Source organism: Euphorbia lathyris, chromosome 2, assembly GCF_963576675.1.
Source record: "Euphorbia lathyris chromosome 2, ddEupLath1.1, whole genome shotgun sequence".
In the NCBI taxonomy this organism is placed as follows: domain Eukaryota; kingdom Viridiplantae; phylum Streptophyta; class Magnoliopsida; order Malpighiales; family Euphorbiaceae; genus Euphorbia; species Euphorbia lathyris.
Genome location: NC_088911.1, coordinates 7158027 through 7180046, shown reverse-complemented (window position 1 = coordinate 7180046; position 22020 = coordinate 7158027). Strand labels below are relative to the sequence as shown.

Genomic DNA, 22020 nt, shown 5'->3' with positions numbered 1-22020 from the left:
CAAAACAAGTAACAAACATCAACACATATATAGAAAAAGAGATTATGAATCACAAATTATAAATATGGAGAATATAAATATGAATTACAACCAAGCCTAGTACATAGGAAGAGTACAAGCTAATTAGCAAGTGAAAAGGGAAGAATCCACCCTCGGAACTAGCTAACCGGACTCAAGGTCGTCTCTTAGGACTTGGAGGTGGAACTTTCGAGCTTGGTGAACGGAGGTGGAACGGAACTTTGACGGGATGTCAGAATCGACGAACAAGCTCTCAAGGTGATAGAGTTTAGCTATATAAAGCCTAAAAACAAAATCTAAAACTATTAAACAAGAGTTTAATCTATTACAAGAGTTTTGTATATCAAAAGAGAGGTGTGAAATGAGTGCTAGTCACTCTTATTTATACACATCAAGCTAGGGGCAAAATCATAATTTCACAAGGTACAAGCATGGATCAACATAGCCTTCAATAATTTCCTGCATGTGGACCTAAATCGGATTTTGTTGTCTCAACCACGCCCTGCGTATATTGATGTACGCCGCGCGTGTTTGAGCTCCTGGCTTAAAAGAGCTCGAAATACACCATTTACGCCCTGCGTATCCTGAAACACGCCTCGCGTACCGATGGTTGACTTAGGAGACAATGCAGTCTGACTTTCAGGATTAGGCTTATCATTTTTGACATATGTCGCACTCCTCGCGTGGTGGTTGATACGCCCCGCGTATCGGTGACTAGATCCCACGTGGTGCCTGTGGATAGAACAATTATTTCTGACCAAGTGTTCCACGCCCCGCGTATGTCGGTGGATTTTCGCCCCTTGCTCGTACCTGAAATACAATTCTCGAGAGCCGAGTTAGCTTGACGTTTTATTTTCTAAATTAATCAAAAATAAGGAAAATTAACCGAAAGTACGGAATTTATTTTTATTTCGTTATTTTATTAAAACACTCTATTTTTGTAATTAAACTTATTTATTTCATCTAGAATTAGACCGTAAATCACGCTAAAAGATAGGGACGAAACGCCCCTATCATGCCCCCACGCGTTTTTTTAGAATTTCTATTTATTTACGAAATTGCTACAATCTCCATTCCTTGTCACACCTTAAGGCTTGTCACACCATAAGAAAGCTGTCACATCTGATCTCTTATTTATATATATATATATATATATATATAATTTAATTTTACAATCCTTTATTTTAATACTTAATGTCCTTCCCGAAGCAACGAGAGGGATTCTCCTTGTAATAATAATATATTTAGAGAGTGTGTTTAACTAATTAAAATAATTTGGGACAGATGGAGGCGGCATGCATAACGAGAGGCTTAAAGCCATATCGGAGAGTTGCTTCCCAAACTTTATCGACATTGAAAATGTTTCTACCGCATTCATTCACATTCCATCCTTCCAAACAATGCACTATTCCTGCTATCCTCCATGCACTCATTACTCTTCTTGGCAACCAATTCTGCAACATTAATCAATAGTTTAAATTTAATTAGGATGAATACATTACGAGTTATCTAAACATAATTCAAAATAATGATTTGATCTCGTGAACTTATTTAATATAACATGGTTAGTTTCTTTTTTCTATGTGGCAACATAAGAGGAGATTCAGTCAAATTGAAGAGCATATCACTTTACCCAAATTCAGAGGATCAGTAGGTCATTTTAAACAAGTTTAAAGAGTTAATTGGTCAATTTAAGTAAGTTAAGTGGTTAGTAGGTCACTTAAAGTAAGTTTAACGGGCTCAATGACTGATTTTGGGGAAATGGCGGAACCATAACCAAAAACACACACACAAAAAATCGATTAAGAATCACGACAGAATAATACATAGCTAATTCAGTTAGTATTGTTGAATTTGTGTTTATGTTGATAGTATAGCGATAGGATTTTTCATTGGTAAATATAATTTTTCTCTATTTTCTCTAGGACAATCGATGGATCCTCCGTGACCCACTGTAATTCCATCCATGCGAGGGATGCGAAAGGGGCTTGAGCATCCACTAGTCGGTAAAAAATTAATTGCATTAGCTGTGTCTGGAACATTAATTTTTTAGGGTAAAGAAAAAAAAAATCAATTCAGCGCCAATAGGAATTAGAGCACTACTGTTAATGAATCTTAGATCTATCACTGACACATCTCAAAAATTTAGAAGTCAATCAATTTCTTCTCGAACCAAATTTAGAGATCCGTAATATAGTTAGGCATTTAATTACCTCACACGAATCCACATTTTCAAGAGATGAAGGAGCTTCCATTGCTGGTGTGGTGTAGTAAAGACAGTCGTTGCGATATTTCTTCGAAGGAAACTGAGATATGGGAATAAATATTGTTCCTTCTTTTGCCTTGTTTTGCTCCTCTTCACTTAATTCATCCCCAACTAGCCACGTCTGCTATCTCCAAATATTTAATTCATATTAAGATTAGGTATTTTTAATTAACTAATGGATCAATAAACGCCGTAAACATAATTATACATTTAAACTTGTAATATTTTTGACGTTTAACATTTGATACTTATCTATCAAATGAAACTAACATTCTGTACTATTATTTGTCTCCTACTCAATTCATAACATGAAGCATATTCGAAGTAGTCAAGGATTAATCAGGAATTAATTGCATTTGTATTTATTTATTTTTTATATATTAATTAACAAATCATTATATAAATTCAATTAAAGTATACTATCTAAAAAATACTAATATAAAATTATTTAACATATATTTGTATAAATTTTAAAAATGTGCAAATATCAAAATTTCAATAATAATATCATTGAAACAACTCAACCGAATAAAATATAATGTTCATACATAATTCATCAAAAGTTATGAAACAATGTACTCCTTCCGTTCCACAATACATGTCTTTCTAAAGAACTTTTTTTTGTTCCACAATATATGTCATTTTGCTTCAATCTATACACATTAATTTACTTTTACTAAATATATCTCTATTTAAATTGACTTTTGCCTTGGGAATAGATAAAATTACTAGCAGATCCAATTAATACAAGGATAACAAAGTCTTTTATTTAAAATTAATTGCATTTCTTAATTAGTGTGCATAAACCTTAAAAGACATGTATTGTGGAACAAAGTGAGTATTTAATATCTTGAACCATATCATGAAAACAAGTCAAGAACGCATTTAAACAAAATATCTAAAATTAATAAATACAATTCACAAATAATAATGTAACAATATTCAAAAGTGAATTATAATAAAACAAAATAATGAATAATAAAAACACTTTGTTAATCGTTACTTAGGCGGCGTCGATGCGGTATAGGTGGAACTTAGACGACTAAAAATCACTTAGTGGCAAAATCAAAATATCCAAATAAACTAATCGAATAAAATCGAGCGAATTCTCAATTTCGATCCCGATGAGATGAAATATTTATGATAATCATGGATTCTTATTTTAACTAAAATATTCAAATCGTTAAATAATTGTGGACGTACCTTGAGAGAATGATCGGATGAAAGAAGCAGATTGTTGCTAGAGTTATCGGCTCCAAACAATGCCTTAAGTTTCTCATAGTCTTCCTTAAGGGGAATTGTCACCTAAAGGAATTAGATTCATCTTAATTAGGAAATTAGAGATAAATTCCAAATTTACCACTATCGTTTTTTTTATGAAATGCAAATTTAAATGTAATGTATGAAATGACGTTTTTTACTCCTAATATTTTCAAACAAAGTCAAGTTAACTCTTACTTAAGAGTATCTCGAAGAGGCTTTTAGTGCACTCTCTAAAAATAATATAAATAATTGACTCTTAGTGATTCAAGAGTGACTAAAACATATAATCTCCAACAATACTCCTCATATTCACTTGTTATTTATTATTTATCATTAAAATTATTAATTAATGTTATTTTTACCAGTAGTGAGAGGAGATAGACTCTTCAATAATAAATTATTAATAAAAAAAATGAATTAAGGAGGCATTAAGAGGTAGATGGAGACTCTCTAGAGATGATGAAGAGACTCTTAGTGAATTGATGAGTCACTAAGAGGCTATTGGAGCTGATTTTTGACTCTTTCTTCTCAAATTTTTAACTTAAGAGTCAAACTAAGAGGCCGTTGGAGATGCTCTAACAGAAAATTTAAACAGAGTGTGATTTACTATTATATTTGACTCGTTATTTAACTGTCACGTCAGATTTTTTGAACATTAATTATGTCTGAAATATTCATTCTGTTATTAACACATTTACAAATAACTTGTCAGTTTCAATATTTAAGTCTGTTAGATACAAATTACTCACAAAAAACTGTGTACAATATTTATTATACTATTGAAATAATTATAAAAAAAACATGCCAAAATGGATGAAATTGCTTCCTTTATCGATAAATTTGTTTGGAAGATCCAATGTGGCAATCGAATAACTATCAAATAAGTCTATTCAAATATTTTGTTAGGTATGCGTAAAATTAATCTTGTTTGACAATGTCAGTGATAAAATTACACTATTTCATATGTTATAGATAAATTTACACTTTGAAGAAATTTGTATCTTATCCCCAAGGAATTATATATATTATCATTAAAGAAGGTTAAACTCGTGATATAAAAGGTTAAAAAAAACATCTCGAGGCTCTTGACCTTTCCTTCTTTTTTTTTTTTGAATCAAGTCTCTGATTTTTCATTTGGACACGATCTTTTATTTTCTGTTATATTAAGACTATGATGACCATAAAAGTTAGTTTTGAATATAAAACTCGATTAACATAAGGATTCATTTCACATGTGTTATAAATTTTTATTTTTAACAGTTCGAAATAATTTTTAATTTGTGTAATGTGGCTATAGGAAAACTATAAAGCTTTATTTCGAGCTGTAAAAAATATAATTTCAAACAAAAATGAAATTAATAACATTCTTTTAACTATATTAGATTTTCACAGTTAACCAATTTGATAAACAATGACTTAATGTGATAGAAATAAAAGATCACGGGCTGGATGCACCAAAACAAGAAAGATCAAAGGCTTCAGGAAGCTTTTTACTGATAAACAAGTACGTACCTGAATTTCCCTTCGACACAAGCTCAAGGCAACAGCACAAGCAATCTCAATAAGCCTCCCTGTAAGAAGAAGTTGAGTTGTTTCTTTAGGAATGCTATTAACCACAACCGCTACTGCTAAACTACTTCCATCCACAAGCTTCGTCTTCAGCCTCGGATGCCTCTCCACATATATCTCTTCATGTTTGTTCACCTCTTTCGCCTGATTTAACAGTCCAAGGCTCAATACTTTCACACCCTTTTCGTCAGCTTCAAGTATCGCTTTCTCTATCATGTTATTGATGGGTCCATTTTGCCTTTTCATGTAGTACTGTCGCACAACATTTAACAAAAATTTAAATTTTTAAGTTAATCTTATCAAATAAAAAGAATGACTTACTACATCTACTACGAGAAAATCAATTTTTGGCAACGAAAAATGTCGTGGCAAAAACTATTTTCGCAACGGCATGTCATCTTCTGCAACAATTTCTAATCGTTGTGAAAAGTTTTGTTGCTAAAGATGTCTGCAACAACATGCTTGTTTGCAAAAGGCTTTTCGTTGCCAAATATGACATACATCGGAAGATGAAAGTTATATTTTGCAACAATATAATAACGTTGTTATATATTTTTAAATACACCAATCCTATAATCCTACAAATATCTGATTGACCATCTAAACTTTAGAAATGCCTAATTACTCCTTCAACTTATTTAAAATAAAATGATTAACCACTTATATTATATTTGTGGCAAAAAAATACTCGCGGATCAACAAACAAATATATGTTAAAAATTGCATATCTTTTTCGAACTGACATTAGATCTTGTCATGAATGTCAAATCCGCAGAATTTCTCAAAAGAGTTACAATGAAAACTTTTCATTTTTAATGACAAAATTTTCTATTAAGAATAAGAAATTACAAACACTCAGTGACGGTCGTATAATAAAGTGTAAATTTCAAATAAAACCCATGTGGTTTCATTAATTTTCAGATAAAAGACTGTGGTTTACTTTTTGTCAAATCGAGTACTGAGGTTTTCAACTTTAGCAAAATAAAGACTTTTTTGATTGATACTATTAAAATCACCCTTGACGACTTCAAAAATGACATATTTTAAGAACTACTAATATTCTAAGCAACTTTAATTCTTCAACGTTTTTATTTCGAGATTATTTAGATGATGTTTGGTAAAGAGAGAGAAAGTTCCAAAAAAGATGATTTCTAAAATCGAAAATGTAGTTCCATAGAAAATATGACATTGAACAACTTTAATTCTTGAAAATTTTCATTTTCAGGTCGTTAAAGATAGTTTTAATAGCATTATTAAAAGTGCGAAACCTCAATCCTCGTTTTGACAAAAAGTAAACCACAGTCCTTTATTTGAAAATAAGTGAAACTGATAGGGGTATTTTACCCCTATCTTTTAGCGTGATTTACGGTTTAATTTGAGACTAAATAAATAAGTTTAATTACAAAAATAGAGTGTTTTAATAAAATAATGTAGTAAGAATAAAATTCGTAGTGTTAGTTAATTATCTTTGTTTTTGGTTGAATTTATGAAATAAAACGTCAAGCTAACTCAGCTCTCGAGAATTGTATTTCAGGTACGAGCAAGGAGCAAAATTCATGCCAATACGTGGGGCGTATCACTCCGTACGCAGGGCGTGAAACATTGAGTCAGAAATAATTGCCTTATCCGCAGACATCACGTGGATCCAACGCATAATACGCAAGGCGTACCCAACTTACGCAGGGCGTAGAAAGCAATAATTGGCCCAATCATAAATGTCAGACTGCATTGTCTCCTAAGTCAACTATCATACGCAGGGCGTGTTTCAGGATACGCAGGGCGTAGTTGGTGTAATTCAAGCTCTTTTTAGCCAGGAGCTCAAACACGCGCGGCGTATGTCAAAGTACGCAGGGCGTACTTGGGATAGCAAGATCCGATTTAGGTCCACATGCAGGAAATTATTGAAGGCATGGGCTAGTACGCGGGGCGTACCCTACTATACGCAAGGCGTGTTATGGGAATTCTGCAGAAATTAATGTTGCTCCATACTTATACCTTGTGAACTTACAATTTTTCCCCTAGCTTGATGTATAAATAAGAGTGATTAGCACTCATTTAGGCATACCTTGTACATAGCTACATTTTACTTCTTTTGATAGAATTCTTGTTGTTTTAGTTTTAGATTCAGTTTTTATGTAGTAAAACTCTACCACCTTGAGAGCTTGTTCATTTGATCTGTCATTCGTCAAAGTTTCGTTCCATCCTCGTCCACCAAGCTCGAGAGTTCCACCTCCAAGACCTAAGAGACGGCCTTGAGTCCGGTTAGCTAGTTCCGAGGGCCGATTCTTCCCTCTTGACTTGCTAACTAGCTTGCACTCTTCCTATGTACTAGGCTTGGTTGTATTCTATATTTTTATTCTCCATATTTATAATGTATGATTTGCAATTTCCGTTTCTATATACGTGTCGATGTTTATTGCTTGTTTTGATACTCGTAATTGACTATTGTGTAGGGAACGCGATTTCCGACGCCATTCGGGCTATCTTTAGGGATTCATATAGGTGTTGCCTTACCGGAAGTGACAAACCAAAAACCGTAGGAATTGACACACCACAGAACTTACGGGCCCTAGTTTCTGATCCCCAGCATTAGACACGCCTTGACTAGGAACCACGTAGTCTAAGTACTTCACGGGTCGGTCGAACTACACGTAGTCGTCTTTGCAAGAGTAAATTGTCAACCGAATATATTCGGAGTTATTGCATATTATATTTATAACTTATCGTCACCCATATCATTCCTTGGAGTTTTCCGTTACATAAATCTGTCTCACCAATAGGTTAGGAGTAGTTTGTAGTTGTGTCTCACACCAACTCAAAGTATTCACCGCTTAGATAACGTATAAAGCCGAGTCGGCCAATACTTGCAGTTATAAATCCCGTGGATTCGATACCCGGTCTTAACCGGATTATTACTTGATACGACAGGGTACACTTGCCCCTAAGTAGTGACGTCTAGTAGATACAAAGCACTTAGAAAGACCACATCCATAGTTATAACGTACTTATCATAATACACATTTCGTCGTTAAAAAGAACACCACTAGACTTCACACATCAAGTTTTTGGCGCCGTTGCCGGGGATTTATAATTTCTTGCAATATTAGACAAAAACGTTTTATTGTTAGTCTAAGCATTTGTAGATATTACTTTCTGTGTGTGAATAATTTATTTTGTTTCTTGTTGTCACTAATGATTTGTTTCATGGTATGATGCTCCATAGTCGTCATCGGTGGGACGACCGCATGGATGACGAATGCCCACACTCAACCTTGCAATACGATGTGGTAATCTCTATGCTTAAAGATATTCAAGTGAGATTATCTAACAATGAGGCATATTGTAGGGATTTGGGAAATCAAGTCGCTAGATTGATGTCTCGTATCGATTCAACCGCGGGCGAATCGATTAGAGACGCCAATCCGGTTGATCAAAATGTAGAGCTCGAGTTAATTGAGTTCTCTCAAGAGGAGTCCCTAAACTGTGTAAGTTGTCTCAACCGCGAGGAACTGGAAGTCCTAATCGATGAGTCGGTTGTGTGCGGGCCCATGGAAATAAATCCACAACTAGAAGAGTTTGAAGTTCCTTCTACCTCGGGTTATTTCACTCTTTTTGAGCTACCCAAGGAGTCAAAGAGGGAGCAAACTAAACTCTTCAATAATTTCTGTAAATATAGTTTTTGGTTTTTGTTAAATTTTTTTGAAGCTAACAATTCGTTTTGTAGGTACGGATTGTTTATTCAAGAATTTGCATTTCTAACGCGAATGGAAGCATACACCTAGGAGGAAATGCTAAGTCGAGCTCACCCACTATAACGTAGCGCTTCTTGGGAGGCAACCCAAGCTCGAATAAGGGAGTTTTCTTCCTCAATTTTTATTTCCCGCATTTTCTTTTCCAATTTCGTTTCTTTTAAATAAAAATCACCGGAAAAACAAATCCCAAAAAAAAAGCCACGCGGAGCGTACACACCAGTACGCCCCGCGTAGCTACGTTTCTTTTCCATTTCCATGCTCGTAATTTCTGTTTTTGCGTGAGTTAATAACGTTCACGCGGGGTGTATCCCTTTTACGCCCCACGTGCCCCCACCTTGTCCCAGATCAAAAGGCCCAGAGCTCGGAACACGCGGGGCGTCCCTCTACGTGCGCCCCACGTATTTGAGTCTCTGGCCAAAAATGGATTAAACTGCCCCTCCTACGCGGGGTGCCCCCTGGACACGCCTCGCGTAGGACCTGGCCTTCAAGGGTCTATTTTTTTCCATCTTTATTTTTATTTTTGTTTTTGTTTTCTTTTGCAACGCCCTTGGAATAGGCGTCATTTTAATAACGCGGAGGGCCGTGCAACCCCGCACTCTTAGTTTGGTTTGCACTAACAAAAACAAAAATAAAAATTAAATAAACAACAAAATAATTAAACTAATTTATTGATTCTTAAATCTATCCCGACACACTACTTCCCTCCGAAATTAATTAAAGTTCCGTTATTTGTCGTTAAATCTAAAAGCGTCGGAACACAAAGGAATGGTTCAATTGAGAAATTTTAGTCTTGGTTTTGAAGTTAGGGAGTTTATGCAAAGCCTAGGTTCGTACTAAACGAAAGCATTGAGTCCTAACCCAAAGGTTATCTCCATAATGAAATTTAAAAAGGCAATAAAAACAGGATGTTTGAAAATTTAGCGAAGACTCGATAGTACACAATATAACCCGAATCTTTTGTGAGATATTTTTGAGCCTAAAAGAGTTCGTACGAGAACTCTATTTCTTTCACAATTTTCGAGAGATTTAACTTCACTCGACTCATAGAGTTTGCACCTAATACCGGGTTTAGTACACTTATTTTGGTATAAATGGCAATAGATGATAAAACGAACCCACTTAGGCTAATTCTTTTCTTAAATTATTTCTCTCGCTTTCATTAACCTCTAGGAAACCCCCTCGAGCCTATTAACCAATTTTTTGTTGTTAATACCCTTTTTAACATTTAACCCTTTTTCCTCTTGTTTAAATACCATCAAGATCAAATCGCACCAAAATTATCTGAAATAAGCCAAAGGCCTTGACAAGTAAGCACCAAAAGCTTTCGAAATCGTTTTTGTGCCGCTCTCAAACGAAAAATAAAAAATACAATAAAGAGCAAAAGGCATTTTCAAGCTCCACCCGAGCAATTTCGAGTCATGTTTCACGAACTCGCCAAGGCCAAAATAAAAATACGGTGCGATCGCCAAAATGGTATTTAAACTCGAGTTTCCAAAAAATTAACCACTAAAAAAGCCACCCACATTACAACCCCACTCCTGGTTCATTTTTAATATTGCCTAGGCCATAACATAGGAGGAAAAACCCGGATAAAAATACAAATTCAAAGTGATCTCGAGTAAGTGCAAAGAAGAGTGTTAAAACACCGACCCACCAAAGTTTGAGCGTAAGAGTGAAATCCATTAGTGAGGTACTATCGGGTTCTCAAAAGATAATCGACCCCCGTTAATATTGCCTATTAATTTTGATTATGGAGGTTTCAAACAAGTTTTGGTCACTCGATTGTTTGCGTAAGTACTTACCGAAAACTTTGCATAAAACTTTAACTTTGAAATCACGCACTTGGTAAAACCAACCGTCGGTTTGTTTCTTAATAATCTCAATCCCTTGTCTTTCGATTTGTTTTACTTGAGGACAAGTAAAACTTTAAAGTCCGATGAGGTTTGATAGGGGTATTTTACCCCTATCTTTTAGCGTGATTTACGGTTTAATTTGAGACTAAATAAATAAGTTTAATTATAAAAACAGAGTGTTTTAATAAAATAACATAGTAAGAATAAAATTCGTAGTGTTAGTTAATTATCTTTGTTTTTGGTTGAATTTATGAAATAAAACGTCAAGCTAACTCGGCTCTCGAGAATTGTATTTTAGGTACGAGCAAGGAGCAAAATTCATGCCAGTACGCGGGGCGTATCACTCCGTACGCAGGGCGTGAAACATTGAGTCAGAAATAATTGCCTTATCCGCAGACACCACGTGGATCCAACGCATAATACGTAAGGCGTACCCAACTTACGCAGGGCGTAGAAAGCAATAATTGGCCCAATCATAAATGTCAGATTGCATTGTCTCCTAAGTCAACTATCATACGCAGGGCGTGTTTCAGGATACGCAGGGCATAGTTGGTGTAATTCAAGCTCTTTTTAGCCAGGAGCTCAAACATGCGCGGCGTATGTCAAAGTACGCAGGGCGTACTTGGGACAGCAAGATTCGATTTAGGTCCACATGCAGGAAATTATTGAAGGCATGGGCTAGTACGCGGGGCGTACCTTACCATACGCAAGGCGTATTATGGGAATTCTGTAGAAATTAATGTTGCTCCATACTTATACTTTGTGAACTTACAATTTTGCCCCTAGCTTGATGTATAAATAAGAGTGACTAGCACTCATTTAGGCATACCTTGTACATAGCTACATTTTACTTCTTTTGATAGAATTCTTATTGTTTTAGTTTTAGATTCAGTTTTTATGTAATAAAACTCTACCACCTTGAAAGCTTGTTCATTTGATCCGTCATTCGTCAAAGTTCCGTTCCATCCTCGTCCACCAAGCTCGAGAGTTCCACCTCCAAGACCTAAGAGACGGTCTTGAGTCTGGTTAGCTAGTTCCGAGGGCCGATTCTTCCCTCTTGACTTGCTAACTAGCTTGCACTCTTCCTATGTACTAGGCTTGGTTGTATTCTATATTTTTATTCTCCATATTTATAATGTATGATTTGCAATTTCCGTTTCTATATACGTGTCGATGTTTATTGCTTGTTTTGATACTCGTAATTGACTATTGTGTAGGGGAACGCGATTTTCGACGCCATTCGGGCTATCTTTAGGGATTCATATAGGTGTTGCGTTACCGGAAGTGACAAACCGGAAACCGTAGGAATGGACACACCACGGAACTTACAGGCTCTAGTTTCTGATCCCCAGCATTAGACACGCCTTGACTAGGAACCACGTAGTCTAAGTACTTCACAGGTCGGTCGAACTACACGTAGTCATCTTTGCAAGAGTAAATTGTCAACCGAATATATTCGGAGTTATTGCATATTATATTTATAACTTATCGTCACCCATATCATTCCTTGGAGTTTTCCGTTACATAAATCTGTCTCACCAATAGGTTAGGAGTAGTTTGTAGTTATGTCTCACACCAACTCAAAGTATTCACCGCTTAGATAACGTATAAAGCCGAGTCGTCCAATACTTGCAGTTATAAATCCCGTGGATTCGATATCCGGTCTTAACCGGATTATTACTTGATACGATGGGGTACACTTGCACCTAAGTAGTGACGTCTAGTAGATACAATGCACTTAGAAAGACCACATCCATAGTTATAACGTACTTATCATAATACACATTTCGTCGTTAAAAAGAACACCCCTAGACTTCACACATCAGAAACCACAGGGGTTTTATTTGAAATTTACCCAATAATAAATTATACTTCAAGTAAGCAGGACGCTCGTATATTAAGCCTAAAAAAGTTGATGATCGTACTTGAATTTTATACTTGGGTATAGCCCAAGTTTGCAGTCTGAGCTTGTCAAAACGGTGCCTCTCAACGAGAAACGTTCGACCATAAACCCATGTCAAAGCCATGGTCAACAGGGTAAAAGGCCATAATAACCAAATGTACCATTTGGAGGAGAGGGGATTGGAGGCAAAGTGAGCAAATCCAAAGCGTAGATGGTAAATGGACTCGGGGGTTGTCAAATGGGTAAGGTGAACGACATCTGCTACATCTTCTTGCCGTTTCAAGGAAATTTCATAAACAGTATCACTAGACTTGTCCATTGTCCCGTATATGTAATCGTAGAAAGGCATGAATAGAGAATAGTTGGTGCGGAATTGCGTGTGGTGCATAGAATGGAACCTGCAAATTAACATAGTATAACTATGTTACAAATTGCTTAAAAGAAACTATGTTATAAATAAACGGGAACAGAAATGGATATAAAAACTGAAACGAAAATGAAAATCAGAAAACGACTAAATGATATGAAAATTAATTAAGCATAAGTATTTCTGACGAAATTTTTGACAGAATCTAATTTGTCAACAATTCATGCCTGTCAATGTAATTCCGTCTGAATCGTCAGAATAATCCATTAGAAAATTGTCAGTATGTTTATTTTCCGTCGGTAATCATCAAATTTCTAGTAATGGTGGGAAAACATGTAAACTATAACAAAAAAAAAATATATATATATATATATATATATATATATATATATATATAAAATAGTAACTTTTAAAAATTAGAAAAATATAGATATATGTTTTTTATTTTATGTATATATTAGAAAAGCGTAAAGCCCAGTTAGATCCTTAACATATACCTTAAATGTTAATTTGGTCCATGATTTTCTAAAATCAAACAATAAATCTTAAATTTATACTTTGAAAGTCAATTAGGCGTTCAACCTTCTAAAATCGCCAATTAAGTCCTCAACGTACATTGAAACTGCTAATTGTATCTCTTCCTTAATTGAAATAAAATTTTAGTTTTTCTTTATGTATATTTGATTCGGTTTTTATTAGTATTTTATGATATTTTCAGTTTCGATTATTGATTCGGTTGTTCGGTTTTGATTAGTTATGTTATGATATTTTCAGTTAGCAGCTCTGATTTATTAAAAAAATAATTAGTTAAACCTATCCAAAATAAATATTATATATATAGAAATATTTTGGTATAATTTATTAATTTTGGTTCTATTTAATCAATTTCTTTTACTAAAACGAACTAATGATCGAAACCTAAAATATCACATAATACTGATTTAACCGAAATGGAGATATAAAATAACCAAAACAGATTTTATTTCAATTATGAGAGGTTGAATTGACGGTTTTCAACATATGTTAAAGTTCTAATCAATGATTTAATTGACTTCAAGGTAAAAGTATAGATTGAGGATCTAATTGATGATGTTGGAACTTTAAAAACCTAATTGACTTTTAAAATACAGTAAGAAAACCTAATTGATGATGTTGGAACTTTAAAAACCTAATTGACTTTTAAAATACAGTAAGAAAACCTAATTTGGCTTTTAAGCCAATAAAAAGATCACATTCAAGTTGCATAATTGAGAGAAAAAAGAAAAAGAACTATAGTGTGCTTTCAAGTTTTATCAAACCTGTATCTGTATTTTTTTTTCCCAAATGGATTTTTTTTTGCGATCAAAGATCACGGAGGTTTTTCGCTTAACTAAAAACAAGGACTTCAAAATTAAAATGATTGTTGACGAATTCAAAAATAAAAAATTCAAAGATTTGATAATATTTTAAGCAACTTTAATTCTTCGACTTTTTAATTTTTATTTCATTTAGGTGTTGTTTGGTGAGGAGCGGGAGTGAATGTTTAGAGAGAGAAAGCTCCGAAAATGATGATTTTAGTAAATAAAAAATTTGGTTCCATAGTAAATGTGTCACTAAACAACTTTAATTCTTGGTATTTTCCATTTTGAGGTAGTTAGTAGTCATTTTTATAGTGTCAAACTAAAAGATCCTCGTTTTTAGCGAAACAAAAACCTCACTCCTCCTTTGAACAAAAACAAATCTACTTTTGACAAAACGTGAAAGCACGAGCTTTTGGAAAACATTAGTGATTTACGGAATACAAGATTAACATTGATCTATTTCTAAAATCACATTACATCTTAGGAAACGAGTTTGTTTCGAGACTTACGAAGGGGTGTAGACGATGTATTTGAGCGGAGGAAAGACAGTGAAAAGCCACTTCGGTATGAGCTCGAAATTGCAGTGACCCATATTGTTCATGAAATCAATGTAAGTAATGTAAGCAAATAAAATAGACATGGATGAGGTTCCTGTAAATACTGTTGTCAACAATGGTGTGGAGAAGATAACCAAATAGGCTATGTGTTCTGCAAAAGGATGAATCACAGCTGCATCCAAAGTAGCCAACAATTAGTACTAAATAACATAAGAATTAGATTAGGTTGCGGGACGGATCGATCCAGACGGTCGGAGAGGGGTTTGAGTACCAACTGGTTGTTTGTTGTATGTAAATATTAATTGAGCTTAGAGTAAATTATATACGTGGTGTACAACTTTTGTTCTATTTCACACTTTAGTGTACAACCTTCAATTTCGTACACAAAAGTGTACAACCTTTTGATGACCTTCCACTAAAGTGTACAGCTGGTAATTATGACCTGCCAACGCGAAATCAATGCGCCACGTCAGCAAGTAGACCTCCATAAAAGAAAAAAAAATGCTGAGATGGCGCGTTGACTTTGCGTTGACCGGTAAACGTTTGACTATTATGGAGGTCAATTTGCTGAGGTGGCACGTTGACTTCGTGTTGACCGGTCATAATTACCGGCTGTACACTTTAGTGGGAGGTCACCAAAAGGTTTTACACTTTTGTGTGCAAAATTTAAGGTTGTACACTAAAATGTGAAATATGACAAATGTTATATACCACGTATGTAATTTACCATTGAGCTTATGTATGAATTTTTAAAAAATTTAGAGTAAAGGTATATGATGCTTAATCATCATGAGCCTCTGAATTCGGTCCAAAAAATGATTGGTCATTTAAATTTACAGAGCGTCTTAAACCTCCTGAACTTGTTTGATATGATTAACCTCTAAAATCTATGTGATAGAACAAGAGATGATTTGGACAAATTGAAAAGTATATCATTTTAAGCAGGTTCAGGTTTAGGGAGCAATCACTGTAAGCAAATTCAGAGAGCTAGAGTAAATTACATGCGTGGTGTACAACCTATTTCACACTTTGGTGTACAATCTTCAATTTTGCACATAAAAGTGTACATCCTTTTCGTGGCCTCCCACTAAAGTGTACAACTTGTAATTGTGACCGCTCAATGCGAAATCAGCGCGCCACGTCAATAATTTGATGTCCATAAAAGTCCAAATTGCTGACGTGGCATGTTGACATCGTGTTTATCGGTCACAATTACTGATTGTACACTTTAGTCGGAGGTCACCAAAAGGTTGTACACTTTTGTATGCAAAATTGAAAGTTGTATACCAAAGTGTGAAATAGGATAAATGTTATACACCACGTATGTAATTTACCCATTGAGCTTATGTATGAACTTTTAAAAAATTTAGAGTAAAAGTATCCAATGCTTAATCATCGTGAGCCTCTGAACTCGGTCCAAAAAACTGATTGGTCATTTGGATTTACATAGCGGTCTTGTTAACCTCCAAAACTTGCTTGATATGATTAATCTCCAAACCCACGAGACAGAGTAAGAGATCATTTGGACAATCACTTTAAGCAAGTTCAGGAATCAATCATTGTAAGAAAGTTCAGAGAGCTAACGAAACACTTTATATGTTTAACAGGCCAATCGGTTTGTTGGACTAAGTTCAAGGATCGTGATGTATTAAACCAATTTCAATTAAGCATCCATAGGATGAAAATTTCGTTAAAATTACATGATTTCTTTTGAAATAGGCTTAATACATCATTTGCTGTTCAAAAAGTTTGATTAGCCCCCTGAACTTTCAAACTGTCCTGATACCCCCTGAACTTGCATAAAATGTTCAGTTAGTACTCTGAACTTGCGTAAAATGTAATCGATTAGTCACTCGGTGGTAAAATAAGTAAGTTAAATGCAGAAGATATATTACACACATCTTAAAAAAGTAAAACAACCAAGGTCAGGGTATGCGACATATCTTCAACATTTAACTTAGTTTTTTACAACCTAGTGATTAATTGATTACATTTTACTCAAATTCAGGGGACTAACTGAGTATTTTATACAAGTTCGGGAGGCTATCATGACACTTTGAAAGTTCAGGAGTCAATCAAGTTTTTTGGACAAATTCATGGACAAATAATATATTAAGCCTTTGAAATAAGCATCAAGAACGGATAATTCTGTTGCAAATTCTACCAGTCATGTCAATCTGTGACAAAACATGAATGATGGTGGGAATGGTATCGGGTGTAAAGGAAATGGTGGTGCAAAAGACGGTGAAACCAGTAATAAAGAAACTCCATAGGCCCCGCATGTAGTAGAAATGCTATGATTACGCCATCCGTTCTCCAAATGGGTAAATGGGTGGCCAATGAAGGATATGTCGCTATAACTGTGTAAAATAAGATCCCGGTCAACAATATTTGATCGTCCCTGCACCCAAGTCAATAATAGGGATAAAGTTCAAATTTGTTCAAATTTGTTCCTAACGGTTTTGAAGAATTGTGTAAATATATCTCTAAATTAAGAAATAATAAAATTTTCTCCTTAGACTTTTCAATATAGACGAGCTGTGGGTCTGACAATAACGGAGCTAGTCGTTGATTCCCTAGAGAGGAAAAAAATAAACTCAAACCCATATGCGTTGAGCTTTTTTTTCCAATCCAGACCAAAATGATGTCATTTCGGCGTGGATCGAGATAAAAAAAAACGCACAACCCGTCATATGTTGAAGTGCAATTAACACTCTGTGTGTGAAGATCAAGGGTAAAAGTAATGGTAGAAATCACCCTTTAACCATCCTATAAGGTTAGATTCCAATAGACGAGGGTGCACCCACACCTCCTTATATTTTGACCTCGTCTCTGAACAAGGGCGGAGCCAGGGGGCGGGGAGGGTCAGCCGACCCTCCGACCCCGCCGAAAATCCCATGGCTGGAGCCCCTCCAGCCATGGCGGCTGTCTTCTTCTTCGTTTGCCCAGATTAGAAAATGGAAAGGGCAAGGGCAATTTCCCTTTCCATCTTCTTCTTTTTTTAACCTAAACATATAGCCCAACCCGTAGCATTTAATTTTTTTTCCACAGTCTTGCCCCCTCGACCTATAGGTCATGGCTCCGCCACTGTCTCTGAACCCTGGTAAAAGTCATGTTTTATGGGTTTTGTTATTTAAGCCCAAAATTGATGTGTTTACCATTATCTGGACCCGAGTTGAAATGCAAAAGTTTACTATTTCTTATGTTAGAGATATATTTACACTTTCAAAAAAATTTTATAACCATAACTTTATACGTATATATGTGTATACTGATTGACCCGTTCTTTTCTCTGTCAATTTGATCAAACTCAATCGGCTTGTCGAGAATTCGGTTATTTCCTTTAGTAGTTCTATAGCGAGAAAGGCTAATCCAGAGTTGATTGTGAACCATTCTCCACAAAATGAGTGGAAATATTCATTTTCTCCTTTGACCAAGTAAGAGTAGCCATGCCCAAACACCCATGGAGCTAACACTATGTACTGCATATTCATGAATTCATAATCATTTCCCACAAATTAATTCATACTTATCTTAAATTTTCAATTGCTCTCCGAATTTTTAAAAGTTTTAAATGATCTTTTATTCTTGTCCAATTGCATTCAATAAGCTCATATTTCTCAATAATAAAAAATTGAATGTAGAAATGGGAGCCATGCTCCGTCTCATGTCAAAATGGTCGCCCCATTCAAAAACGAAAAATGTCAAATAAACAAACAAATAAGAACTTTTGAAAGTTTAACTGGGCACTAACTACACAAAAAAACAGATCTTTTACCGACGCAGTTTAGTTGCTATAGCGACGGTTTTTTCTGTCGCTAGAACTTTTACCGACGGTTTCTAAAACCGCCCCAAAACCGTCATTACAACATGTGTTGCTACTCTAGCGACGGTTTTTGTAAGGCATCGGGGTAAGGTTCTGTTGCGACGGCTAACTTGAAGTTTTGGGCAGTGGCGAAAATATAGGATAGGTTCGATAAGGGACCAATTTTACACGTGCGTGTGCGTAAAAAAAGGGTAAATTCCAAAAAAACTCCTGTGGTTTGATGTTGTTCCAAAAAAACCCTTGTGGTTTGGTTTTACAAAAAAAAAAAAGACCGTGGTTTCGCCGTTACCCGAAAAACGGAAATTGGCTTAACACCGTTAAAAATGCTGACGTGGCAAGGGGCAGAGTTGGAAATTCGATTTTTTTCTTTTTTCTTTTTTCTTTTTCTTTTTCTTTTTCTTTTCCTTTTTATTTTTCTTTTCCCTTCTTCTTCCTTCTCTCCTCCTCCTCCTCCTTCTTCTTCTCTTCTTCTTCTTCTTCTTTTTTTTTTTAAATTTCTGAAATTTTATTTTTTTTAATTTTAATTTTTCTTTTTTCTTTTTCTTTTTCTTTCCCTCCTTTAACAGACTTAACCTTGCACTCCTTAGCGATCTTAGCGGAAGCCGACGGCGCAACAGTGACAGAATTACAGACGACTAAGGAGCGAGATTTCAGGGACGGAGGAAATGAGGGATTATATAGGTGGAGGAGGAGAAGGAGGAGCTTCGGAAAGTCCGCCGAGAGGGGGCGATGAAAGCAAGCGGAGTCTTGAAAGTTGAAACAGGTGGTTTTTGGTGGTTGATGGGAAGGACGTTGGCCAACTTTTTAACCCCTTTTTCCCATGATTTAAACGATTTTTATTTTGGAATAAAACGTTTTTTTACCCCTTTTTCCCATGATTTAACCCCTTTTTTCCATGATTTAAACGATTTAGAAATCTGGAAATTTTCCAGATTTCTGGAAAATTTCCAGAAATCTGGAATTTTTCGGAAATCTGGAAATTTCCGAAACTTAAAAAAAAAATAAAAAAAATAAAGGAAGAAGAAGAGGGATGAAGAATGGAGGAGGGGAGAAAAAGGAAGAAGAAGAAGAAGAAGAAGAAGAAGGGAAGAAGAAGAAGAAGAAGAAGAAGAAGAAGAAGAAGAAGAAGAAGAAGAAGAAGAAGAAGAAGAAGAAGAAGAAGAAGAAGGGAAAAGAAAAAGAAAAAGAAAAAGAAAAAGAAAAAAGAAAAAAGAAAAAAGAAAAAAAAAATAAAAATAAAATAAAAAAAATCAAATTTCCAACTCTGCCCCTTGCCACGTCAGCATTTTTAACGGTGTTAAGCCAATTTTCGTTTTTCGGGGTAACGGCGAAACCACGGTCCTTTTTTTTTTTGTAAAACCAAACCACAAGGGTTTTTTTGGAACAACATCAAACCACAGGGGTTTTTTTGGAATTTACCCTAAAAAAATTGCTAAATCGAACTCGGTCAATTTTTTTAGTATATATATATGTTATCATCTGAGTAGTCCCGAACCAATTTTTACATACCACCGTAAAACTTCTCAAAATTAAGCTAGATTTGGACTACAAAAATAAAATTGATTCGTTTTGAACAAATTTAGAGGAATTTATCGTCTATTGTATATTAATCAAGTTGGATTTTGTAATTAAATACAAACTTAATGAGTTAATTAAGGGTAAATTACATCCATGGCCACTGAACTTTACTCATTTTAATATTGTGATCACTGAACTTCAATTCTTAACGGTATGGCTACTGAACTTTACACTTCTTAACATCAATGGCTAATCAACACCATAAAATGACCATTGACGACCTCAAAATAAAATATTTGAAGAGTTAATGATATTCTAAGGAATTATGAAAATTTTCGTTTTGAGCTCATTTATGTGTTGCTTGGTTAGGAGAGAGTGAATTTTTAGAGAGAGAAAGCTCCAATAAAGATGATTTTGGAAAATAAAAAATGTAATTTCATGGTAAATGTCATCCTGAACAACTTTAACTGTTGAATATTTTAATTTTGAGGCCATTAACAGTCATTTTGAGGAGTTAGTTAAAGTTGAGTGGTCACTGGTGTTAAAAGGTGTAAAGTTCAGTACTGTTAAGGATTGAAGTTCAGTGGGTATATGTGTAATATATCCAGTTAATTAACCATCCCGAACCTTAATTTGTTGAAAACAGAAGGCTGAAACCATCATAGTAGGGGTAGTTCCAACTGCCGGGAGCCGAAACCATTCATAATATAAGTGGTTCCGGTGGCAGGAAGCCCCCCTTAGTCTCCGCCCTGGTTTTGGGGTTATTGAATGTAATTTGATAAAAAAAATATAACGTTATTGAATGCAATTGAACAAAAATAAAGGGTTATTAAATACAATTAGATAAAATTTTGCCTTTTCTTCCTGATAATCTTTGGTTGAAAGTTCATGAACAGTTGAAGTTTTGTGCAAAATACAATACGCAACAAAATGTATTAAGCCATTAATTTATGTTTAAGACTATCATAACATATAATTAAAGAGAGATAAATGTAAATGTAGATTAATTAAGGAGAAATTAAGCAAACCTTAAAACTTCCAAGAGGTTTCCATGGTCATTCTGTGAGAATTCCAGGAGAAGTAGCCATTTTACAACTACTTAAATAATAATTTATTATGTGTTACTACTATTCATTTTTTGGGTGTCTATATATATAATATTTGGAGACATCCTCGTACCTCCATCATTAATTAGTCATTATTTGGTATAGTTGGCAGTTCCTGAATCTACTACATTTGGTTGAAATTCAATAGAGAAGGTGTTTGTTGTTAGGAAATAATGTATATAAATAATACGTTTGGATGTTATTTTGCGATAATGATAAATGAAGTTTAGAACAATTTGAAATACGTCAACGTATTTTATATCATGAGAACTTTTTAATAGGTAGTGAAGCTTTTAGTATGTTGGTTGAGAGCTTACCTATGACTGTAGAGGTCATGAGTTCGAATCACATGGGTGAAGTGGGTTGAGGGGACTAGCCGTACCCTGTATAAAAGGGTATGGGATTAAAACCATTACCCGTTAGGGTAATGGAACGGGTATGAGAATACCCCCGAGGGTACTCGGTATACCCGTCATAACGTTTTGATATATTAACAAAATATTATTGTGTTTTAGATGTAAGATGTGAGATTTGAACACCAATCTTTTGTTCTTCGACCGTTAAGTGATGCCACTAAGCTGTTTTATTTTTATTGATTAAGGTTTAATTTGTACAATTTTTATATGGATGATTTATTAAATTTATATTTTGTTAAATTTGTAATATTTTTTATTTTATTTAT

General features: G+C 34.7%; 1 protein-coding gene across 5 annotated transcripts; it reads right to left on the bottom strand.

Moving 5' to 3' along the window:
* Window positions 1-932: 932 nt before the first annotated feature.
* On the bottom strand, window positions 933-21345 carry LOC136220958 (very-long-chain aldehyde decarbonylase CER1-like). 5 transcript variants are annotated; one of them, XM_066008815.1, is made up of 9 exons: window positions 21261-21345; window positions 18138-18370; window positions 17053-17289; window positions 14841-15060; window positions 12647-13022; window positions 5060-5368; window positions 3488-3589; window positions 2232-2405; window positions 941-1472 (listed from the first exon to the last, which is right to left on the bottom strand). In XM_066008815.1, the coding sequence occupies exons 3-9, from the start codon at window positions 17168-17170 to the stop codon at window positions 1284-1286; spliced, it is 1488 nt and encodes a 495-aa protein (XP_065864887.1). In that variant the 5' UTR covers window positions 17171-17289; window positions 18138-18370; window positions 21261-21345; the 3' UTR covers window positions 941-1283. The 5 variants fall into 5 exon arrangements, with proteins under 5 accessions (XP_065864892.1, XP_065864887.1, XP_065864888.1 ...); XM_066008816.1 differs by having other exon boundaries at window positions 18145-18370; XM_066008817.1 differs by having other exon boundaries at window positions 18169-18370.
* Window positions 21346-22020: the final 675 nt, after the last annotated feature.